Raw genomic sequence first — 20497 nt, forward strand, 5'->3', positions numbered from 1 at the left:
ACTGCACCCTTGCAAAGTTCTAGATTCCCACAAAAGAGTGAACAAGTACAGAATCACTGTAAACTGGAGATGGACATAATTTCAACCTGTTAGGAATTCAAAGAACAGCTCAACTTCATAGAAAAGCAGATTAATAAAGCCTCCAAACAAGCAAAGTTGCACACTTCATATGCCAGTTTAAGAACTAAACATAAGATGTCAATCAAAGTCTACAGGTAAAGGTTTTTCTATAAATATCACTTATCAAAAATAGGTTTAAATAGCCAAGAGTTAAGCTGTTTTGGGCCTCTTGCCCATTTCCAGAGGCAGGGAGAGGGGAATGGAGTAAGCAAGGACAGAACATGGAAAGCTGTCCTTAGGCACAATATGAATCATCACACTGATGAATTTTAAGTGGCTAGCTACTACTCAGACAAATTTATTTAAAACAGTAAGGCTTTGACACGTGAACAAAAGATTCTGGAGAAGTCATTAGATGACACTCAAGCATGTAAATTAGGAAAAATAAAACCCTTTTAAAATCATAGAATGGTAGGGTTGGAAGGGACCTTTAGAGATCATCTAGTCCAACCCCCAAAATACTCTATCAATTTAATCTGCCTTGACATAGCAAAAGCATTTGCTGCCTTGAAACACTTCCTAATGTGATTGTTATATCAGATTATTTTTTTTCTGTATCAGCATAAAGAGCGTCTTCCTCTTGACTTTCATAAATTTCTACAAATGGCAAGAGAGATACCTACAATATAGGAGTAAAGAGAGAATAATTTTCTTGTTTTAGTCTGAGATGACAGAAAGTCAATACCACAGAACGTTGCATACATGGAGCAAGAGCCCTGCAAGTGTTCCGCATTCAAAATGCAGATCCACAGAAGGCTAATTGTCTCTTCTTTTTTTTTTTTTTTAAATAGCCAGCACTGGAATAGCAGAAGTCACATGGAGAACGGCTCCAATTCACATAAAAATACGCAGCTTTAGCTGCTTCTTTTATTCATGCTACTACCCCAGCCTAGGAATAATAATGGCTGCTAAAAAGAAATATCCCCTTGGCCACTGGGATATGAGCCTCCAGCAGAGAAAAAAGCCACTAGGAATATGGACAGCCATTACCTCTTCACATCAAACTACCCAGATCAGGAACTGGGGCCACAAGAGTTAAATTTTGTCAGAAGCTGCAAAATTCACGTCAAGTCAAGATCACCGAGCACTGGAACATCTTCAAAGCTGCCCATCTCTTGCTCAGCTCTCACCTCTGAATCAGACCCGTGCCCTGCTCCGTGTGTGGATGCAGAGGGGTACTCTGCTTTCCTCTGTGCTGACACCCACAGCACCCAAGGCAAGACAGTACTGGCAATGGGCAGAGAGGCTTCAGGTGAACAAGAACAGTGTCCCAGTTGCAGAGCTGTTGCATCGTGCCTTCTTAAGAGGGTGCAGGAAAAGGCACCAACAGGTCACTAGCATCTGTGCCCACCTCTGAACACGTTCACCTCCTTCCCAAGCACTTTTAAGTCCAGTCATTCTGGGTGACAGCAGCACAGAGTGCTTTTGCCATCTAGAATGCAGAAGTAATTCAAAAAACAAGCCAGAAAAAGCACCGAGTTTATTTATCATCTGGTATCTGTGTCTGCAATGCAACGTACCTGTAGTCAGCCTAACAGAGAACTGACCTCCACAGGCACGTACAGCTCCTGTAAGTGAAACTGCTCATCCCACCAGTTGCTCGCTGCCTGCAAGCACATGGAGGAGAGAGAGCAGCAGCATCTGCAACAGAGGCCCAGGAACAAACCAGGATCAAGCACTAATGGTCAAGGTGTTCTCTCCTAAGCTAAAAAGGTAGAAGAAACATGTTACCTACTAGTCAGCTTCTGATGCAGGCAGAAGGCAAAGTCAGGGCAGAACTAGCTGTGACTATGTCCAAGCTTCAAACTTACAAGAAGATCAGAAAGTGGCCAGAGTCCAGCAAGGAATTGCCTGTAACTTCCAGCCAACAGTTAGCTGCATCCAAAGGGCACTAAGCACTGTGGGGACCAACTCACAGCTATCAAGCTAACACCAGGGCGAAGACAGAGGCTCAGAAGACTTAATATCTAACTTTGTAATAGATTAAATATCTAACTTGATAACAGAAAACCAGAGATAAGATGTATGGAAGTGTAACATTTATGAATTGATGTTTAAGGCAATTGGGAAAATAGGAATTTCTTGCCATGTTCCCGTAGGTAATTTAACTGCAGAGTCATCTAAACCACAGTGTCATACTGGCCTCCACAGTCTCTGTTCACCTAACTGTGTGGAAATATGGAGCTAGGTGCAAGGTTGTCAACTCACAATTCAGACTTACACCCACTTAAATATGCACACACAGACATTCCTCTCTTAACCCTTTTTCTTCAATAATCAGTTTTCTTTTTTAGTGATTTCTGCCTATTGCATCTCTGTAAAAACCCTTTGCTTCTTACTCAAGAGTAAACTAGATTTGATAATGCAAAGTAACATCTCTCACCCTGAAACAGCAAAAGCTCAATACCGGTCATTAAGTAGGAGCCACTAGAGAGTTCACTAAATGCAGAGTGCCTGTAAAGCTGCACGAGCTACTCTGCTACTAAGGCTTCTAAATGGAGACTGACAACTTTTATTCCAGTAAGCTTACGGAGATCCCCTTGAAGGTAAATGGGGTACATTTAACCAAATATCATAGAAGGAGGAGACAAGCTCCAACTGCACACAGGCTGGGATGAGAAGTACTTCTGAGATGAAATATTTTTTACCTGGACAATGAATGATGGAGTATTTCCAAAGGTTTACCTGTAGTATCAGAGAAGACAGACTTTATGGCAAACATTCCCAACATGACTGATGTACTCTTATTTTCTGTTTGCTGGCCAAGACAAGTTCAACCTACAGATGGTGGTTCACTACAGACAATGCCTCAAATTACTTTCCTCTGCCTAGCATCCATTTTTCTGCTCAGAATGGAAAATACAATTAGACTTCCCTCCAATTCACATTGCTTTCCATTAATATTTTTAAGTCCTCCCTTACACAAATAAGGGAGGACACTTCTTACAATATTGTTATGTGTTACTATGGAAACTGCTAAAATGTCACAAATAAAAAAGCTTAAAGCTCTGCTGCATAAAGAGTACCCTGATCCTCCTTTTCTCCCTCTTTCAGTAAGTTGATGACCAAATGTTTTGAGTCCAATAAAAAAAAGTTACCATTATAATGGGGGGGGGGGGGGAGAGAGTTTAGAGTCTTTTTGTATTGCTTTAAGTTACTGATTATTTTACCAAGCAAGCTGGCAAATGAAGTCAGATTTCACAAATCCACCCCATTGGAAGGCACGTTTTAAGAAGTAAAATGACACTCAAAACTATCTACTTGACCAACTTAGTGCTGTACTGGGCTGCAAGGAAACACCTGAAACCGCAGCGAGATCTGTGTCCAAAACTACCCCTGTCTCCCACTTCCCCTGACCGTTCTACTACATAAGCAAAAGACAACTAAATTATGTTTTACACAGTAAGGATGCACGTATTTAACAGAAAAAGGGAGTTGTAAGTCTTCAAAGTGGGCTATGTATCTTCAAGAATGAAACAGTTCTAGAAAGAGCATGCTCATGCTCATTCATAAGATAGCAGAAATTAATCTCTTTCAGAAGCACAAGTGTCACAAGATGTGCCAGCCAAATTCTGCCACCACTATCACAGGGAACACATAATTCTGGAGTTAAGATATTATGGCTGCACATGAGCACTAGGGAGAAAACATCCATCTGTCAAGTTGTTCACCTGCACTAACCTGACTGCTTACAACTAGCCAAAGAGCTTTAAATACATCACCATGATGACCCTCCTGCTTGGGCTTAATAACCAGCCATAGACAACTGCTGGAACAAGTGTGTTTTGACACAAAGCTGAAGGTTGGTTTGGAGATGGGGGGCAGGATGCAGCAGTAGGAGAGCCACCTTCAACATGACCAACTAGCAGCAAAATATTAGAGACATCCCATCCCCATAACAAAACCAGTGAATTTATGCCCTCAGCAGTACAAGTATATGACTATCCCTTGAAACACTTTCACAAAAGTATCACCCCCCTCACTGCTGATATGACGCAGTTTAATGAAAAAGCATGTTCTACATGGAAATCCCAGACACCATTAACCAAATCCTTAACTCATGGTGCCTGTGCCAGGTATTCTTCCCATAAATAGCTTTTCCAGTGCTGAGGTCAAAGCTGCAGCAGGCATTCCAGAAACTACCTTATCACAGAACAGAGAGAGAAGGTCAGATGGAGGGGGCCAGGAAAGAAGCTGGATGTTACTTCAGTAAACCACTTCATTACAACAACGACCAGCATATAGCAAGTCTTTCAAATACAGAAAGCCACAACCAGAAAGCATTACAGACAGCTCCAAGAATGGAACCATCCCCAGTACACATCTTGCTGCAGAGAAATGAAGAGCAACTGCAAAAGACTTGACCACAATTAAACTTTTTCTTTACACTTCCCAGATGAATTACTAGTCAATGCAAAGGTCTTCACCTATTTGTATTTTAAGTCCTTCCTTTCATTCAAGGTCCAGCAAGTAAAGCCTAAGTCATTTTTTTAAGTTCTCTTCTACCTAAAGCGTTTTATACAACGGCCCAGCAAAGCCACAGTTCTCCAAGGCTTTGAAAAGAGACACTCAAAAAACTCATCACATCTAGGGTGTGCTCAAAACACCCTCTGTGCAAAAATCTGTTGGGGTAGTGCCAGTTTAGCAAGGAAAACATTTTTCCCCAGCTGGAAGTCTAGCATAGTGTTGCTGCTGAGCTAGTGCAACCAAAACATCTCTGCTGGAGGAGAGAACAAAGGAGGGGGGAGAAAAAGCCCACATACAGCAGAAAAATCTTTCAGGAAGAAGAATCCATCTGTTAAGTACACCTACCTCTACAATCTCTTTAAGGTAGTCACATCTGCCATTGCTTCAGTTTTCATCATAGCCATACAGTATTTTTTTTGTCTTATGTCAGAATAACAAGAATAAAAATGTGGCTTTAACTGTAGCTGCTTACAGATGCTGTTGTAATGCAACACAAAAGTCTTTGCCCCACCCCCCACAGTGGTACACCAGACTTCAGTATCAAAGATCAGCTCTGAATGGGGCCCTTTTCCCTTGCTCAAATGCTAACTTCAATCTCAAATGAGATTGTACAAAAGCAGACAAGTTAACCACACTAGGTTTATCCTACCAGTTCACATTTTTTTCTACTGCTTCAGATGCTCTGACAGGCTTTTTCCAATGAAAAGTAAAGTAAATATTTATGCAACCCTATCCAAAGTGTGACCCTAAAGTCCTAAATAAAGTCTGAGCCAGAGACCTTTCCTTGTTGCCCTGCTGGATAAGGGCTACAGAGACAATGCAAGAAACAAAGTAATAAAGCAAAGTTTATTGGTAGTGTCAGACACCAAATCATTTCCAGTCCTCTGCATCATCTTCCATATACCAGCTGAGCTCAGTCTCATAGCCCCAGAAACGGGCAGAGAAGATCCGACTCTGAACAGAACAACCCAAAGCCCAACTAGAACCCTAAAGGCATCTGTGAGAAAGATGCTTTGTCTGCATTCAACAAGCCACATGCCAAATTCAAACACTTTCCTGTGCCACAGCATCCAACTCCTCCGTTACTCTTCACACACGTGATCCAACACCAAGGGCTGGTTCCCTTCTGCTCTCCCTGAAACAACTGTTATTAAGTTCAGCCCAGAAAGAAGTTTTAAACCAATGCATCAAACTTCCTCTAGGAAGAAAGTCAACACTGCCCGAATTCAGTTCCGTGGGTTGCGCTATGAGTACTTAACGCCAAAAACATCTGACTTCTATGATCCAGTGAGGTCTGCATGCAGATCAAGTAAGAAACAACTTATGAGACATCCATTAGATCTCTAAGAGGTATACTGCAACCAATATTTCTTGGGGAAATAACTATTTTTTCGTAATATCTTTCTCTAACAGTGTTCTCTTTTGCCCACTTAAAAGCAAGACGGACTTGCAGAGTGTCCTACTTATTCTGGATACCTGATAAAGCATTTTTGAACAACGAACTGCTCTCTGCTATTCTGCTTTCAAATGCAAAGCAGGAATATATTCAGGATTTGCTCTCTTTCTTCCCAAATCAAAGATGGTCGAGATGTCCATCAAGCAACAAAATCACTGCTGAGCAGCACATGAACTACAAACAATTAAAATATGACACACACAAGTTTTCATAAATAGATGGAAAACAGAAGGTTAAGCACTGTGCTGTCAACAGTACCTACAAGCACAGCTGTAAGTCAAGAACAAGAAAAACACCGCAAAAAAACAAGCAGAAAGTCATAAAGATCAAAGACAAACTTTTAGGATTGCTCTGCACTGAGTGAAATGTGTTTATGACCAGCAGGAAAAGCTTCCTCAGTCCCTACAGTCACTGGATCACAACTCCATGAAATCACAGATTTGAGAAACACTATTTAATAGCTCCTGAGATGCAGGCTTCCTTATCATGCTCTTGCTTAAAAAATACAATCAAGAAGAGATAAATCAGAATTTCTAAATCTTTCTTCTCAGTCAACTGATACACCAGCTGTAACTACTCCTTGAACAACCACTGCAAGTGCCACCTGCATCACAAAGGACTTCTAAATATGTGGTGACAAAATCACTTCTTAGTCAGAAATCATTACGTCTCCAAGTCCAGCAGTTCTGAAACCCAAGCAGCACTGTGTCACGCAGCACAGGGAAGAGTCAACACACGGGCTCCAAGGCTATGAAACAATTCACTGCAACAGAGACCAGAAAGTGCTCATATTTCCCACCAGTGAACTGGGATCACTGAAGTGTTAGGCATCATGGCCTAACATGGTAACAACCACAACTAAATACCAATGTAGGTACCATCTTACTCTAATAAAAGGTGGTGTGAGAAGTTGCTAGAAACTTCAGTTCATTCTCAGAAGCTTGATGTAACTGCCATCAAAATAGTGACATTCCAGGTAACAGACCTGAACTAAGAGAGAAGTTCCACTTCATAAAATCACAGAACCTTAAGGGTTTGGAAGGGACTTCAAGAGATCATCTATTGCAACTATCCTGCCAGAGCAGGACCACCTAGAGCAGGTCACACAGGAACACGTCCAGGTGGGTTTGAATGTCCCCAGAGAAGGAGACTCATTTTCTCCACCTTTTCAGAAAATTTTTCATGGTACACAAACCAAAGTTGAGGATTGCAAAGATGAAATTGCTTACCACTCACCAGCTAATTGTCATGGTTTAGGTCCATCCAGGAAAAATGGACCATCATCAGCTGTAAGTACCAAGGGCAATTGGGACTCTCAAAGGACAGGGAGGACTCAATTATCGCTTATGGTCCTGGGCAAAACAGACAAGACTATTCAACTTGGGGAAGAAAACAAAACTTAATGGAAACCACCTCCAACCTGCTGTTTATCTCACCTCTAAGGAGAAGGATTCCATGCTGGTCCTCCCCTGCTCCAGCACGGGATCCCTCACACAGGCAGCCCTGCACATGCTGCTTTGGGCCACTCCAGCTCCACTTGGTTTCCTTTGGGTCCAAACCACTCATCCCCTATGACACAGTCTCTAACTCTTACCGTGGGCTGCAGGGGGCCTGACGACACTTCTTTCCTTTTCTGACTGCAGGGTCCATGTGGTTGCCTCCATCTTGTCCTACTCTTCCATCTCCTACTACACACTTTGTATTTCTGTTCTTAAAGAATGATGGCAGAGGCACCAGACTGGCCCAGTCAGGATGGAGATGGGTCCAACGCAGGGCCAGGAGAAAGTCTGAGAACTGTCTACAGGGGCAGCACTGCAGCCCCCTCCTGCTAATACCAAGCAAAAGTGGCTCCACACAAATCCATCACAGTAACTAACTGGCCAAAAATAACTGACAACTTCTGATGAAGCTACAGTCAAATGCAAAACAACTAAAGAAATGTACAAGTCTGAGAAAAGCAGCTACTATAAATATGCAGAAGACACAATAAATATTTCGTACTTATATGTATTGAGGGCCACAGAAACACCAGGACTTCTGATTACTTGGCTACACCATCACTTGGCCACATAAGCCAGAGCCCAGCCAGTAGCCCTCCAGCACTAGGAGGAATTCCCATGCTCTCTCTGAGCAATGTTTCACAAACAGTAGTTCTTGATCGTGCCACGCTGACAACAGCATTTGGGCCCTTTCAAAGTAGCACAGGTTTTTCAGTCACACCCAGACAAAGAAGTTCAGCACAATTCTCCACGGCAAAACAGAATCAAAACTTCTCTTGATCCTAACTGCCACCGCACACATTTTTGAAACAACATGTAAGAGGATCTTAGCTGTGAAGCTGAGGTGTATTATTATCATCAATCAAAGAGCAAATGGAATGCAACATGGTGGTCCTCGGTCCATATAAAGCGAAGAATACATCAGGAACCAACCCTGCCTGCACACGTTTTCTTTCTTCCTCTGCTGCATGGGAACCGAGTCCCTTGTTAAACCAAGCCCATAGCTGGCAAGGCTTCCCAACAAAGGTGTAACAATTACCTCCCTTTGATTACGCATGCCACCATGGCCTGGTTACACACCTGAATGACAGCACTTTCCTGGCCAGCAGGTCTATGAGCGCTTTAAAAGGACCTACCAACTTCTGACAGATCCCTAGCACTACTAAAATGATGCAATTTCTCAGGGTTATGCTCTTCTACAGTGAAGATCAAGAGGGACAGAAGAGAAAAAATGCTTCCAAGAGTGTCCTTGACCAGATGAAGATTCTGGAATGCCATCATGCCAGAAAAATTCAAAGGTCAGCTCTTATCTAAGCATGATGTAAACACATCTGTGTTTCTGATGCATGCTTCTACTTGACTCCAGAGGCAGTCAGTGACCATGGCACTTTATTGCAAGCTACAAGACACACTGTTTAACTCTCACTAAAGATATAGAAACAAGCAAGCACCTTCTTGGAGGAAGGCAGGGGCAATATACAGCTATGGGATGCTGACTGAGGCAGAGGTTTTTACACTCATTAAGATACTCTCTCTCATTCCTGAAATTAAAATAATCAGAATAAAAGTCTTCCCTCTAATAAGTCAATTCAGCAAGCCGCAAAATCCATACTTGAGCAACCCTGCAAAAAGTCTCTGCTGTTCTGTGCTCACACAAACAAAAAACAATGGCTCCGTACAATAAGTTGTCCCAAGGCAGCTTCCCAGTGGAAAAGTCAGCTCTTCCCCTTCCTGTCTCTTAGCACTGCTTTGAAAAGAATGATATTTAGATGTAACTCAAATGCTTGTACCAGCTCTTAAAGTTGATTTCATGAGTTTTGTTAACAAGCACAAATGTGCATTCAGCCTCAACTTCAGTAATGACAGAGCTCATGAGAGCCAATGTCAAAGCACGCATGCCAACAGGGAAGTCAATACTGGGGAGGCTAATTACTGAATACCCACAGGCACAAACGAAGCGAGGTTTGGTGGGCCTGGCCTAGATGCTAGTAGACAGCCACATCAGCTTCTGAACCTACATACAACAGAAGGATCATTCTTTTATTAGCTTTTAAATCTTTGGCTTTTCAAGAGTACTTGTGAGGCTGAAGAATGCAAAGGCATGACTAACACAAAGGGTAGAAAAGCCAGCAAATAATTCCACACATCTCATCTCTGAACACTGCACTTCCACTCTTGGGTTCCTCTTGGGATTAACATGACTAGCGAAGAAATTTCACTTTGCTAGGCCACATGTGAATCTACGAAACCCACAATACGGGAAATTTAAGATTACTTTGGACAGAATTTTAATCAAATGTCTCCTCTTATAACTATTGGAATACTTGTAAATACATTTTTACTACTAATCCCACCAGGAAGTTTGTGGACATTATAAAACAGGAATGAAGTTATTAAATTCTCTTTTTGAAAGCACAAGAACGCCTTTATGTCCAGCCAGCAGGGATCACATGCTCAGCTACTAGCTTTGCATTGGGAGAAAGCCAAACTCTCGCCACATTTAAGACTCTGCAGTCAGAAACTCATCCTATGCTGACATCCCAAAACACAATGTGACATTTAGCTGGAATTTAATATTCAAGAACTGTAACATCTGTTTATCAGCACTCATCCGTATGACCATGTTTTTGGAGGATTATGAAGTTATCAAATACACACACCACTGTTCACGTCCACCTACCTGGTTCAGCAAAACTTACGTCATGCAGTACTCAACCAGCCACTGGCATCACTGTGGACTACAGGGATCAAAATACATTCAGCTATTCCTCCACAAGGGTCTGAACAAACCCAGAATAGCACAGGTATGCAAAAGTCCCGGTGACCATTTCCAGCCTTGACCGGAAAGCCATCCACATTCCAAACAGGACCACTGTGATTGCTGCAGGGACCTTTTTGTCAACCATAGCTATACCTCACAGAATCATGTTTAATAGGTCCATCAGGGTGGAAGAGATCATCTACTGATGCAAGCAGTACACAGATTAGACACAGAATATAGCTTGAGATTTGTGCAAAATACTTTGATAAGCACTCCTAGGGAAAATTCTTGGTTTTGTAAGAAAAGTTTCCCTTCTTGACTTGCCTCAAGTCCTTTTGTCTTGACATGGATCTTACTCCTCCACTCACAAACTGACACCTAATATTTATGCAAATAGCATCCAATGAACACCACAATTACAAGGTTGTCATCATCATTTAATGCAACTCACAGACAAGAAGAGAACTCCCAGCAATACCTTCCCACATTCAAAAAGAGAACACACTCAACTTCATGCTTCCACCAGCACTTGGACCAAATCCTTTCAGAGGTTTTTTTTTTTTCCAGGCAGTTCATGTAACAAAAACAACAACAACCCTAAACACAACAATTCCCCAGTCACAAGTGTGCTGTCAGCTACAAAGATTCAGTCTGGTCTTACTTTACATAACTGATTTGCAACAAAGAGTCCCACTCTAAAAAGATAAACACTTCTTTTCAGGAGACAGGTCCAATGCATCATGGAGAGAATCATTTATAGTATTTCAGGTTTGTACTTGCAGCGTGCTTGCACCACCACTCCAGTCAGCCAGTATTTCCAGGACTTGCTGATCCACTAGAACACCAGCAACTAGCACATGCAGTGTTGCTTGTGCTGCCTGAACTAGGAAGTCTGCTGCAAATCACACTACGCTAGTTTTAACATTTACTTCTTTGATCTAAGTCCCTCAAAAAAGAAGTGCTCTTACAAAACCCCTAGATTTTTCCATCTGCCATGTTTCACCTCACTCTTCCTCCCCACCAGTAAGCAAGGCGTAACTGCTACTCACAGCGGTATGTGGGGTTGTTCTGGGTCTGCTTTGGTCAATTCCTCTTCTTCAACATCAGACTCTCCTCCCGAGCTGCTGTCAGTGACATCCGAGTCAAACGCTTGCTCGCTGGATCTCAAGTTGGCCATGCCACTGGCCGTGAATCTCTCCAATTCTTCTGATATTGAATCACTCTTCAAGAAGCTGCTTAGGCCTTCTGAAGTAACTGTCTCACTTGCAGCTTTCCTCAAGGCTGCTTCTGCTTTTCTGGTCAACATCAGCTGGCTCCGATGCCTCAGAGGATCCAAAGTTGGAAGCTTGCTCAGAGTTTTCTCCAAGAAGCCACCCAACTGCTGCTGGATATGTCTCTCCACCTGCTTTGCCTGCACCACCTGCAAGCGCTTCTGCAGCCTACGGGCACGGTTCTCAATGTCCGCCTGCCGTCGCAGCAATGCCCTTGTCCTCATCTCGGAGTCGAGAGCATTGTGGTGACCAGTCAACAGAGAAGGCTTCTGCTCCTCCAATTTACTGTTCCCAAAGTCAGAGTGACTAGCAACACCAGGCAACCTAGTCTCTCCACTGCCACCCTCAAGTACCCGCTGTTGCTCCGTGGAATTAAGGGAAGATTTGCTTGCAGTGCCATTATTGCTAAATGGAGTTGTATGCTCTGCACCAAGGCTTCTATGTGGAAGAGTGCAATTGGTCAACGCAGTCTTCATGTCCCCCGATTCAGAACCTCCTGCATTATAATCAAGACCCTGAAGGGCAGCAGAAGGAGGAGCACATTTCCCACCATTCATAGAACTAGAGTTCTCATGATCTGAATTGGTACTTTTGACCAATTTCTTGGCCAAGCCATTTACAGGCGCTTGAGGGAGAGGTGGCTGACTATTAGCACTCATTGTTTTTAGATTCTCCAAAGTGAATTCCAACACTGGTTGTCTCCCCAACAGATCAGTTGTTTTCAAGAAGGACTGAGATAATAGAGAGTGAGATTTAAGCACTGTCTGCTTGTTGAAGACCCCTTGCAGCTTCAGAGGCTCTTTTGAAGAAACAGATGTTACATCTGAGCAGAGATAAGAGGCCACTAGAGGCTGCAGCTTGCCCAGCTCTTCCTTCGTAGGGTTGTTTCTGAAATCTAAACTGGGATCCTCTGGAGCAATGGCTTTCCTTTTGGTGCCGTTGGCAGCCAGGAGGATGTTATTGGCGTTGCCGTTGCTCTCAGCACTGCCAGGTGACAAGGTGGAGGATGGGGGAGCCAGCTTGAATCGGATGTGGTGAGCTTCAGCTGCTGCATCAGTGAGAGCGGGCGCCATCGCAGCCATTCAGCACAGAGAGACGGGAAGTCCAGCCTCTTCAGGTGCCGAGGCCAGCTCCACTGCCTCCCACAGCCTCTCCCAAGGGCAGCCTACAGAAGGGAAGGGGAAATGAGAAAATTAGACATTGCAAAGAAAATAAACTAAACAATATGTACAACAGCAACAGCGAGGCTTGTGGGCTTTACTCTCAGTAAAGCCACCCAAGCTCCTCATTCAGCACAGCATCCTCTCTCTGTGACCGTCAGCCGTGTGCTTGGCGGAGCCATCTGGGCAACAGACAGCTGAAAACAGAGAAGTAGCAACACGCAAGCTGGTCCTCAGGATCACCCAGAGCTACTGCCTGCCTGTAACTACTATTCTCATCTCTCAGTCCATCTACCAGCGTATCAGTATCCTTGCAGGCCTTCATTAAAGGCCTGGCATTGGTTATGCCTATTCCTCAATGCCAGCAGCTCATCAACTGCACCTTTAAAATCCTTGAGCTGTGCCTATAAAACAGTTTTCACTGCTTCCACTGTCAGCTCAGGTGTGTTAAAAATGACAAGTCAGAACATGTAACAGAGACAGGGTTTGAAGGGAACATCCGTATGCTTAAACTCCCAGCAGTTAAGGAAACCCCATCACTTCCCTGAAAGCCTTGGATTTGAAAAAAGTCATTTTCCTGGTGTATATGACACCTGCTTTCACAGAAGTACATTTCCAATCAGCCAGGTGATTTCCAGCATTAGCTATTCCCACTGCTCTTTCAAGAGCATGGATAAAGATTAACCCACACACTCACCATGACAGAGCAGTTCTACACTCTGCAGTGGCAAGATATGGCTTAACTCAACTAGGTAAAATACAAGAAATAACCAAAGACTTTTCATTCACATACACTACAACCATTCCCTACCTCACCCACCCTGAAGCTTCTGGTCATTTACCTACTTCCTTAACCACTAGAAGTGTCAGTGGTTTTTAATGCCTTTTTTAATCTGCGTTCACATAGCCCATAACACAGGCTGAGCTAACAGTGCAAAAGCTACTTCATCTAGCACCTACATAAATTGACATAAATGTCCATTTAATAACAAGAAGTTGCCCCGATGTCTTGCCAGCTATGCCAATTCCCTAATTCCACATAAATTTGAATAATCTTACTGTAGCTGTTCGTTAACACACCCCAATGACCAAGTTAATACATCACTTTACAGGAAAAGCAAGGACTATCTAAAGTTTGATTAAGTTAAATGAGCTAAATTTAACAGCCAGTTTTGCTCCCAATCTAATTTGGCTGCACCACAGTTGCTCCTCAATGTCAGATCAGGTGCTTCCCCCTAAGAGGGACCACAGACAAGCATAAGGGTGGAAAGGGACTGAGCACAAAAACCTGAAATTTTGTGAAAAGTCAGAGATGAGTTGGGAGAAACAAACCCACAAGTGAAACAAACCCAACATCTTCCTGGAGGGAAGGCCCACAAGACTAGCTTGAAGTTCTTTGCCCTGGTTTCCACTGAGCATATGCATTGCCCAATTGGCAGAATTCTTACCAAGTCTACAATTCAGACCATCCAGAGTCTTGCTAACTAATACTCCAAACCCAGGAAGGTGACACAGAGGAAGACAACAGCAAAGAAAGGATATTATGAGGAACAGATTTAAAGAACAAAAAAGGAAGCTATTGTAATAGAAGTACAGAGACACTAGAGGTGAGTTCAGACTTGAGAAGTCCCCTCTTGTCAGAGCTTCACGTATTTCATAATCAACTCTACCCTGTACTTACTGAAAAAAGGATACTGCATGCCCAAAAAAATTACTGCATGCTCACTGAAAATGGCTTTTAGCCACCGAGTCCATAAAAAGAACCTGAACATAATTACTCAGGAGGGAGAAAAAGAAAGAAAGAAAGAAACAAAAAAATCAAAAAAGGAACTTGCAGGGAACTTTCCACTTGAAGCTAACACGCCCTTGGGAGAGGAGGGAGGAAGATTTGTCAGAATAAAGGACTTCCTCCACTCCAGCCTTCTACCAAAACCTTCACTACAGAGACATGCACACTTGGCATGACTGTTCCTAACGGATGCTCTCAGTTCTTCAGAAACACACTGGTCTGTCTTTCAAAGAAGACTCTGGATCAGTGCTCTTCACCACAACTGCCACCACAGCATTGCAAGATACTGAGAGCAGCTTAAGAAACACCCATACTGCAAATAGAAAAAAATAGCAGAAAAACCTGCAGTTAATGCTGAATGCAATGATTCTTTATGAATATATTTGCACCACACTGGAGCCACTTAGGAGTTTACCTTGGCTGAAAGGTATTTTAGAACAAATTTGTAGGTCATCAACTTTAGTGAAATTAACAGAAGTAGAAAAGGGAAGCCAAACTTTCATACTGCTGTCTCCTCCAGGTGAGCAAACTCACTTTAAAACAAAAATGCTCCTTCTAAGCTACTGCAATACTACTTGGCTTCCCTTTTACTTAGGTGAGCAGCATTCAAAACACTTGGGAAATCTGGAAAGCATCCCTTAAGAGTAAGGCTTTGTTCTAGCAGTGTAAAGATGACTTCCAAAAATCATTTGGTGTATAAACTCATAAACTATCCGTGTGTTGGACAGCACTGGTTTTCCTAACAGTCAATTACATCTCTACTGCTATGAATGACCCTTGGGAAAAAATACTTAAGGAACATTTGGAAGTATGCTCCTCCCTCCCCTCAACCCTGTTTATTAGTTTTGGTTGTTATCAAAGCTGTACTATACTTCTCAGCAATTTCTTCCCAGGATAGAACAAGAAGGGAGAGGAAGGTAAGGCATCTCTGAGGTTACTGTAAGAAGGGGGAATAAAGAAAATGAAAGGTCCTTCATATGCAAAGTCTGAGTAATTTTCAAAGCATTCTGAGAATTTTAACAGTAATTCCAAGAATTATCCTGAATTTTCTGTCTGCCCCTGGGACTCAAACCATGATGGCAAGTTCTGTTCAAACTGCTATAACTCATCAACAGCAGCAGATTGATGTGAGCACCCACAAGTCCCTTTTGTCCTGGCTTCTCCTCCAAGAGGACAACTCTCAGCAACTGAGTTAACATTCACGTGACCAAGAGGCTTCTCCTCCTGCACTAGTCCTGCTGGTAGACAACTGTCAAAGTAACTGGATTACCACTTCAGTTCAACTAGCACAGTGTGACTGATGCAGTACAAGCTCCAGACCTGCCTGCAACAGCTGCTGCACAACAATTTGTGCTGGACTCCACTTAGAAAGATCCAAAATGAGCTCTTCTGGAAGGCCAACATGGCATTTATACCTTTGTTAAGATAGTACTAAAAATCCACAAGCATGTTCTTGATTTTCGCTTTAAAACTAGAACACTGCCGAAGCAGTTAGCATTAATTAACAGAGGAAAGATGGAAGGCTTTGTGAAGCAGGTAAAAACAAGGTGACCGTAATTTGCCCATCTTCCCTCGCTTCCTGAGGAGTGCACACAAGGCCACCAAGGGAGGAGAGTCACCAGGTCTACTCAGGTGGCTTCACACACAATTCCATGTCAACTACACCAACGTTCAAACTCTCAACGATATTTAAACACAGAGCAGTGGGAAGAGTGGGAATAAGGTTGAGGCAGTGATGTCTGAAGGGGCAGAGTAACAGACCCAGTCACAATACAGCCCAGAGCAGCTACTGGGTCATAACAACCCTGAAAACAATCCTTCCACATGCTGACTTATTCAAGACCATCTGCTTTCAAAATCCAATTTTATAAGCATACCTTGAAAGGAAAAACGGGTTTCCAAAAACATGATTTTGTACAACACCTGAGAAAATAAGACTAAAATGAACACAGAAGTTTTTGCTCTCCAAAATCTCTGTGACAAGAATTGCAGGGGGAGAAACCAGGCACCTGTGCTTCCAGTGAGGTCCACGAGACAATCAGGGGAGTTTCAAGTCCTGGGCACACAAGGTATCAATAGCCTCTCCTATGCCCAACAATCTCACCTCTCCCTCCAGTTTCTCTCCTGAAAGTCTCCCCATGCCCTTGTACCAGCAGGTCTCCTCACAGACATTAAATCCCCCCCACCGTGGAGGATCCTTCTCAGGCCACTGAGCCCTGCACCCTTCTGGCTACCTTGCCCTTGATCCCTCCAAGCACTGTCTGGTGACACACATATCTACCTTGTGTACTTGTATTGTTGAAATACTGTTTAAACCCAACATTCTATAAAAAGTTTCATCATGTGTCAAAACCACACCAGGCCTACTCTTTATAGATCCTACACAGTCTTGCTTCCCCAGATCTTCCACAAGGCACTGACCCAAAACACACCTGGATGTGTTCCCTTTTTCCTAAAACTTGCACAAAAAATGAGAACAGAAGAGGTTATGAATGATCATGCAGATGATCATTCTGTTCAACACACATGTAAAGGACAAACAACCTCTGTGTTAGACGTAAGCCTTCTCCAGACTGCCTATGCAATCACCTGCAAACTCCTACACCTACATAGCACACAGGTTTTGCAGAGAATACATACACGAAGGTGTTCTCAAATTAGAAGCAGCTAAGGCAAAGCTACCCTGAAGGAAGTGAGTATTATACCAATTCCCACTTCCCCTCTCCTCCCCCACCACAGAACAAGAGTGCAGCAGACTCTTGAATTTGTGTGGTTAAAAATCTTTTAGAAAAAAAAAAAAAACAAACAAAACCTACACTAAGACTGCTACAACAAAATCCCTACACACTTCTTTTTGCAACTGAACTACATCATCTACACTTCTATCCTCAGCAGAGTAACTTAAAATGTAGGTACCTGACACACACAGAGGCCTGGAGCCCTTAGAAGTATTTTCTGCATCAAAATGTACATCTACCAAAGTTATACCTATTATGTGTAATAGATCCTCTACGTGTGTTTTTTGGTGCCACCTTTCAACATTTTACAGTTGTAATGTAGATGTTTACCAATTTAGAAGGAGATTTGCATGAGAGGTAACTGTCAAAGCTTTAAGGAAATGTGACACGCAAGCACAGGACGATAAAATTATTGATAAGCCAGCTATCACGTGCAGTTTGCCAGACTGTACGCTTGTAATGACCTACATTTGGGAAACAGGCTTTTTTGCCCAATGGTAACAAAAAAAAAAAAAAAAAAAGCTTTAAGAACATACAAAAGAATCACAGCATCTTCTACATATAATAACATCACAGACCCGCACCTGATCTCTCTGGGAAAACTAAGAATTTCAATGTCGAGAACATCCCAGGGAACACTACTCATGGACTGGAGCAAATAAGACAGATATTTCTGAGCTCTGCTTTTATAGCTTTTGCTTCTGACCAGAAGCCCTCAAGTTTAAAACAAAGCTGTCGTTCCACTTCCTGGTCCTCATCAGTGCCAGTGTCTTTTGGACTAATACTAGAAACAGCAACATGAGTTCTCCTTCTTCAGGAAGGATTTTCTCTTATGCCCGTGAATTCTCCCTGGATATAAATAAAACAAATCAATTGTAAAATATGAGGTAGGAGAGGTTTTACCAGTATAATGCCAGAGCGAAAAACAATGGCCACAAAGAAGATTAAATGTCATTTCTCCAATAAAAAGTTTGAAAATTTGAATACTGACAAGCAAGAATGCCTTCACCTGGAGAGTGAAGTGGCTGGGGATAAAAATACCCGTTGCTGTTAACTCACTCGTCAGAACAAAGTTGCTGTTTACAGTCAAATAAAAAGAAATGCAGTTCAAGAAACAGTAATGAGACATTTGCACAAATAAGCAGTTTGACAGAGACAAAGGAAAAAAAACCCACTTTAATTGTGAAATCCAGGTCTCCTCTACCCAGTATCAGGGATATTTTGTTTTTCTTTCTCATGATCTGGGCAAGTCGCCCAGGAAATATGAAAACCTGAACCCAGGGCACAAGTCAAACAAGACAAAGAATTGCCTTTTAAATTTAAAGACATTTTTTCATTCACTAGATGTGGTCATACCAAACTCTGCTCAAAAGCATATGTCTATTACCAAAACTTTCAATCACCTCCTACCCCTTAAATGGCACCACCTTAATACTTCATATTTTAAAACAAAGCATAGACTGCCATTATAAAGAACCTTTTTAATGTGTCTTGTACTAACTGGCCATGTCCTCAAGAGGAAATAACAGAATCGAGAGGTGCAGAATAAAGTGTTTCCAAACACTAGATCCCTGCCAATTTGGTAGAGGGCTCACTTCCAGCTGAGTTCAAATATCTTATTTTGAATAGAGAACATAACACAGATCTTCAGGACACGTATGCTCAGCTGACTGCAGGTCTCAGCTTTTATTGCTCCTTGTACCTCAGAGGAGAGAGAACAATCCACAAAGACTGTCACGGTAGCAACTAAAAACAAGATGCCATGAACTCTAGAACAGAGATACTCATTTAATAGAAGGTGATGTTCAATCACACATTACAGGTTCCTTTTTATGGGCCACAATTACAGCCTGAACTCGGTTTGCTGTTTCCCATTTAGTGCACAGCAACTTTAGGGTAACCTTTCCCATCGTATCCTCTGCCACTGCAGATCTCAACACGAAGTGATAAAGATTTCAGAGAGAGGGCTCCTAATGTTTCATAGAGCTGAAAACAAGAAACCTTTAAGGTTCATCTTCGGCTAACGTCTCTGACGCTCGAAGCAGCTCCTGCTACAGAACTATGTATTTCCATGTAACTTATTGTAAAAATAGCTAGTTTTTTTAAAAAAATACTTGTCCTTCCAGCAAATCTGCAGCGAGATTATGTAAAGAACAGATGAAGATGTGGCCCGGCCAGGCTGACAGCTACTCCCATTTCCTCTCCTCAGGTGCGATTTTCTTACCCTTTTCCTTTATTTTATCAGATAAACAGCACAGTTCTACCACTAAACGTGTCAGACCTCCATCCTCCAGAATTAAGTCTTCACAGCCATTAGCATACCCCACTTCACTGTTTGCCTCATTCTCTAAACTGAGCTGTACTTTGGCAGTCATCTGCTAACAGCAGCTCATGGCAGAGGGAGACATATACTTATTTTCAAACTTTCTTTGAAACCTGAACAGGATCCTAGCCAAACTACCCTCTTCACAAAACAGGGGTCTGAACTCAGGACAAAGCGGGCATGTACAGCTTTTAATGGAATTATGTTTACTCAGTTCCTGCAACAGCAGAACTCCTGCTGATTGGAGCATGACAACTCCTTGCACATCTGAGAAAAAAACAGAAAGCCTTCACTCCAATTTAAATGGTTTGTTACAGAAAAGCACATGCTTGAAGATGCAGATCAACAGCTATTTACAAAGAAGGATTCTCAAAGCAAGTGGCATGCTGGAGTCTTTGCCGCTTTTCATTCCAGATACAGATTGTATTCCTGGAAGTTACGAGGAGAGAGACAGCATTTATAAAATGCAGTAACGGAAATCGTGCTTCTCAGATCACCTGTCACTCTAAGTGCCCAACTGCTCTTCTTAATGAAACAATAAACAGTCTGAAGAGAGGCATGCCTGCAGAACTTACTTATTATTTGGCCTGATCAGTATGTGATCCGCCTGAGACACTATGAATCAAATCCTTATTTAGGTGTAAGTTGGACCACCTGTTTCCCACATAGTCCAGGAAAACAACAAAACAGAACAAAAAAGCAAACAAAAAAAGCAATATCAAGTGCTGTTAAACGGGACCAGGCAGAGATATCACTGACCTACTCTCACAAAATTAGCTCCAGAAAAATATCATTTTCTGGAGAAGGACAACTGTACAGAATGCCCACAAATCAAAACACACACTGCTTGACCCTCTTCCCCTCTCTCCAAGCTTTACCGTTTCCCTGCCTTGGTAGCACCAAGGAAGTCCTC

General features: G+C 42.5%; 1 protein-coding gene across 3 annotated transcripts in view; it reads right to left on the reverse strand.

Annotated features, from left to right (window-relative positions):
* LOC104558794 (KAT8 regulatory NSL complex subunit 1-like) overlaps window positions 1-20497 on the reverse strand; it is a 104386-nt gene that overhangs the window by 73021 nt on the left and 10868 nt on the right. For all 3 annotated transcript variants that reach the window (XM_062017760.1, XM_062017761.1, XM_062017759.1), the window contains exon 2: window positions 11353-12739. In XM_062017760.1, coding sequence (XP_061873744.1) covers window positions 11353-12656 — 1304 coding nt within the window. In that variant the 5' untranslated portion in view covers window positions 12657-12739. The remainder of the gene's footprint in view (window positions 1-11352; window positions 12740-20497) is intronic.

The sequence above is a fragment of the Colius striatus genome, chromosome Z (assembly GCF_028858725.1).
Source record: "Colius striatus isolate bColStr4 chromosome Z, bColStr4.1.hap1, whole genome shotgun sequence".
Classification (NCBI taxonomy): Eukaryota; Metazoa; Chordata; class Aves; order Coliiformes; family Coliidae; genus Colius; species Colius striatus.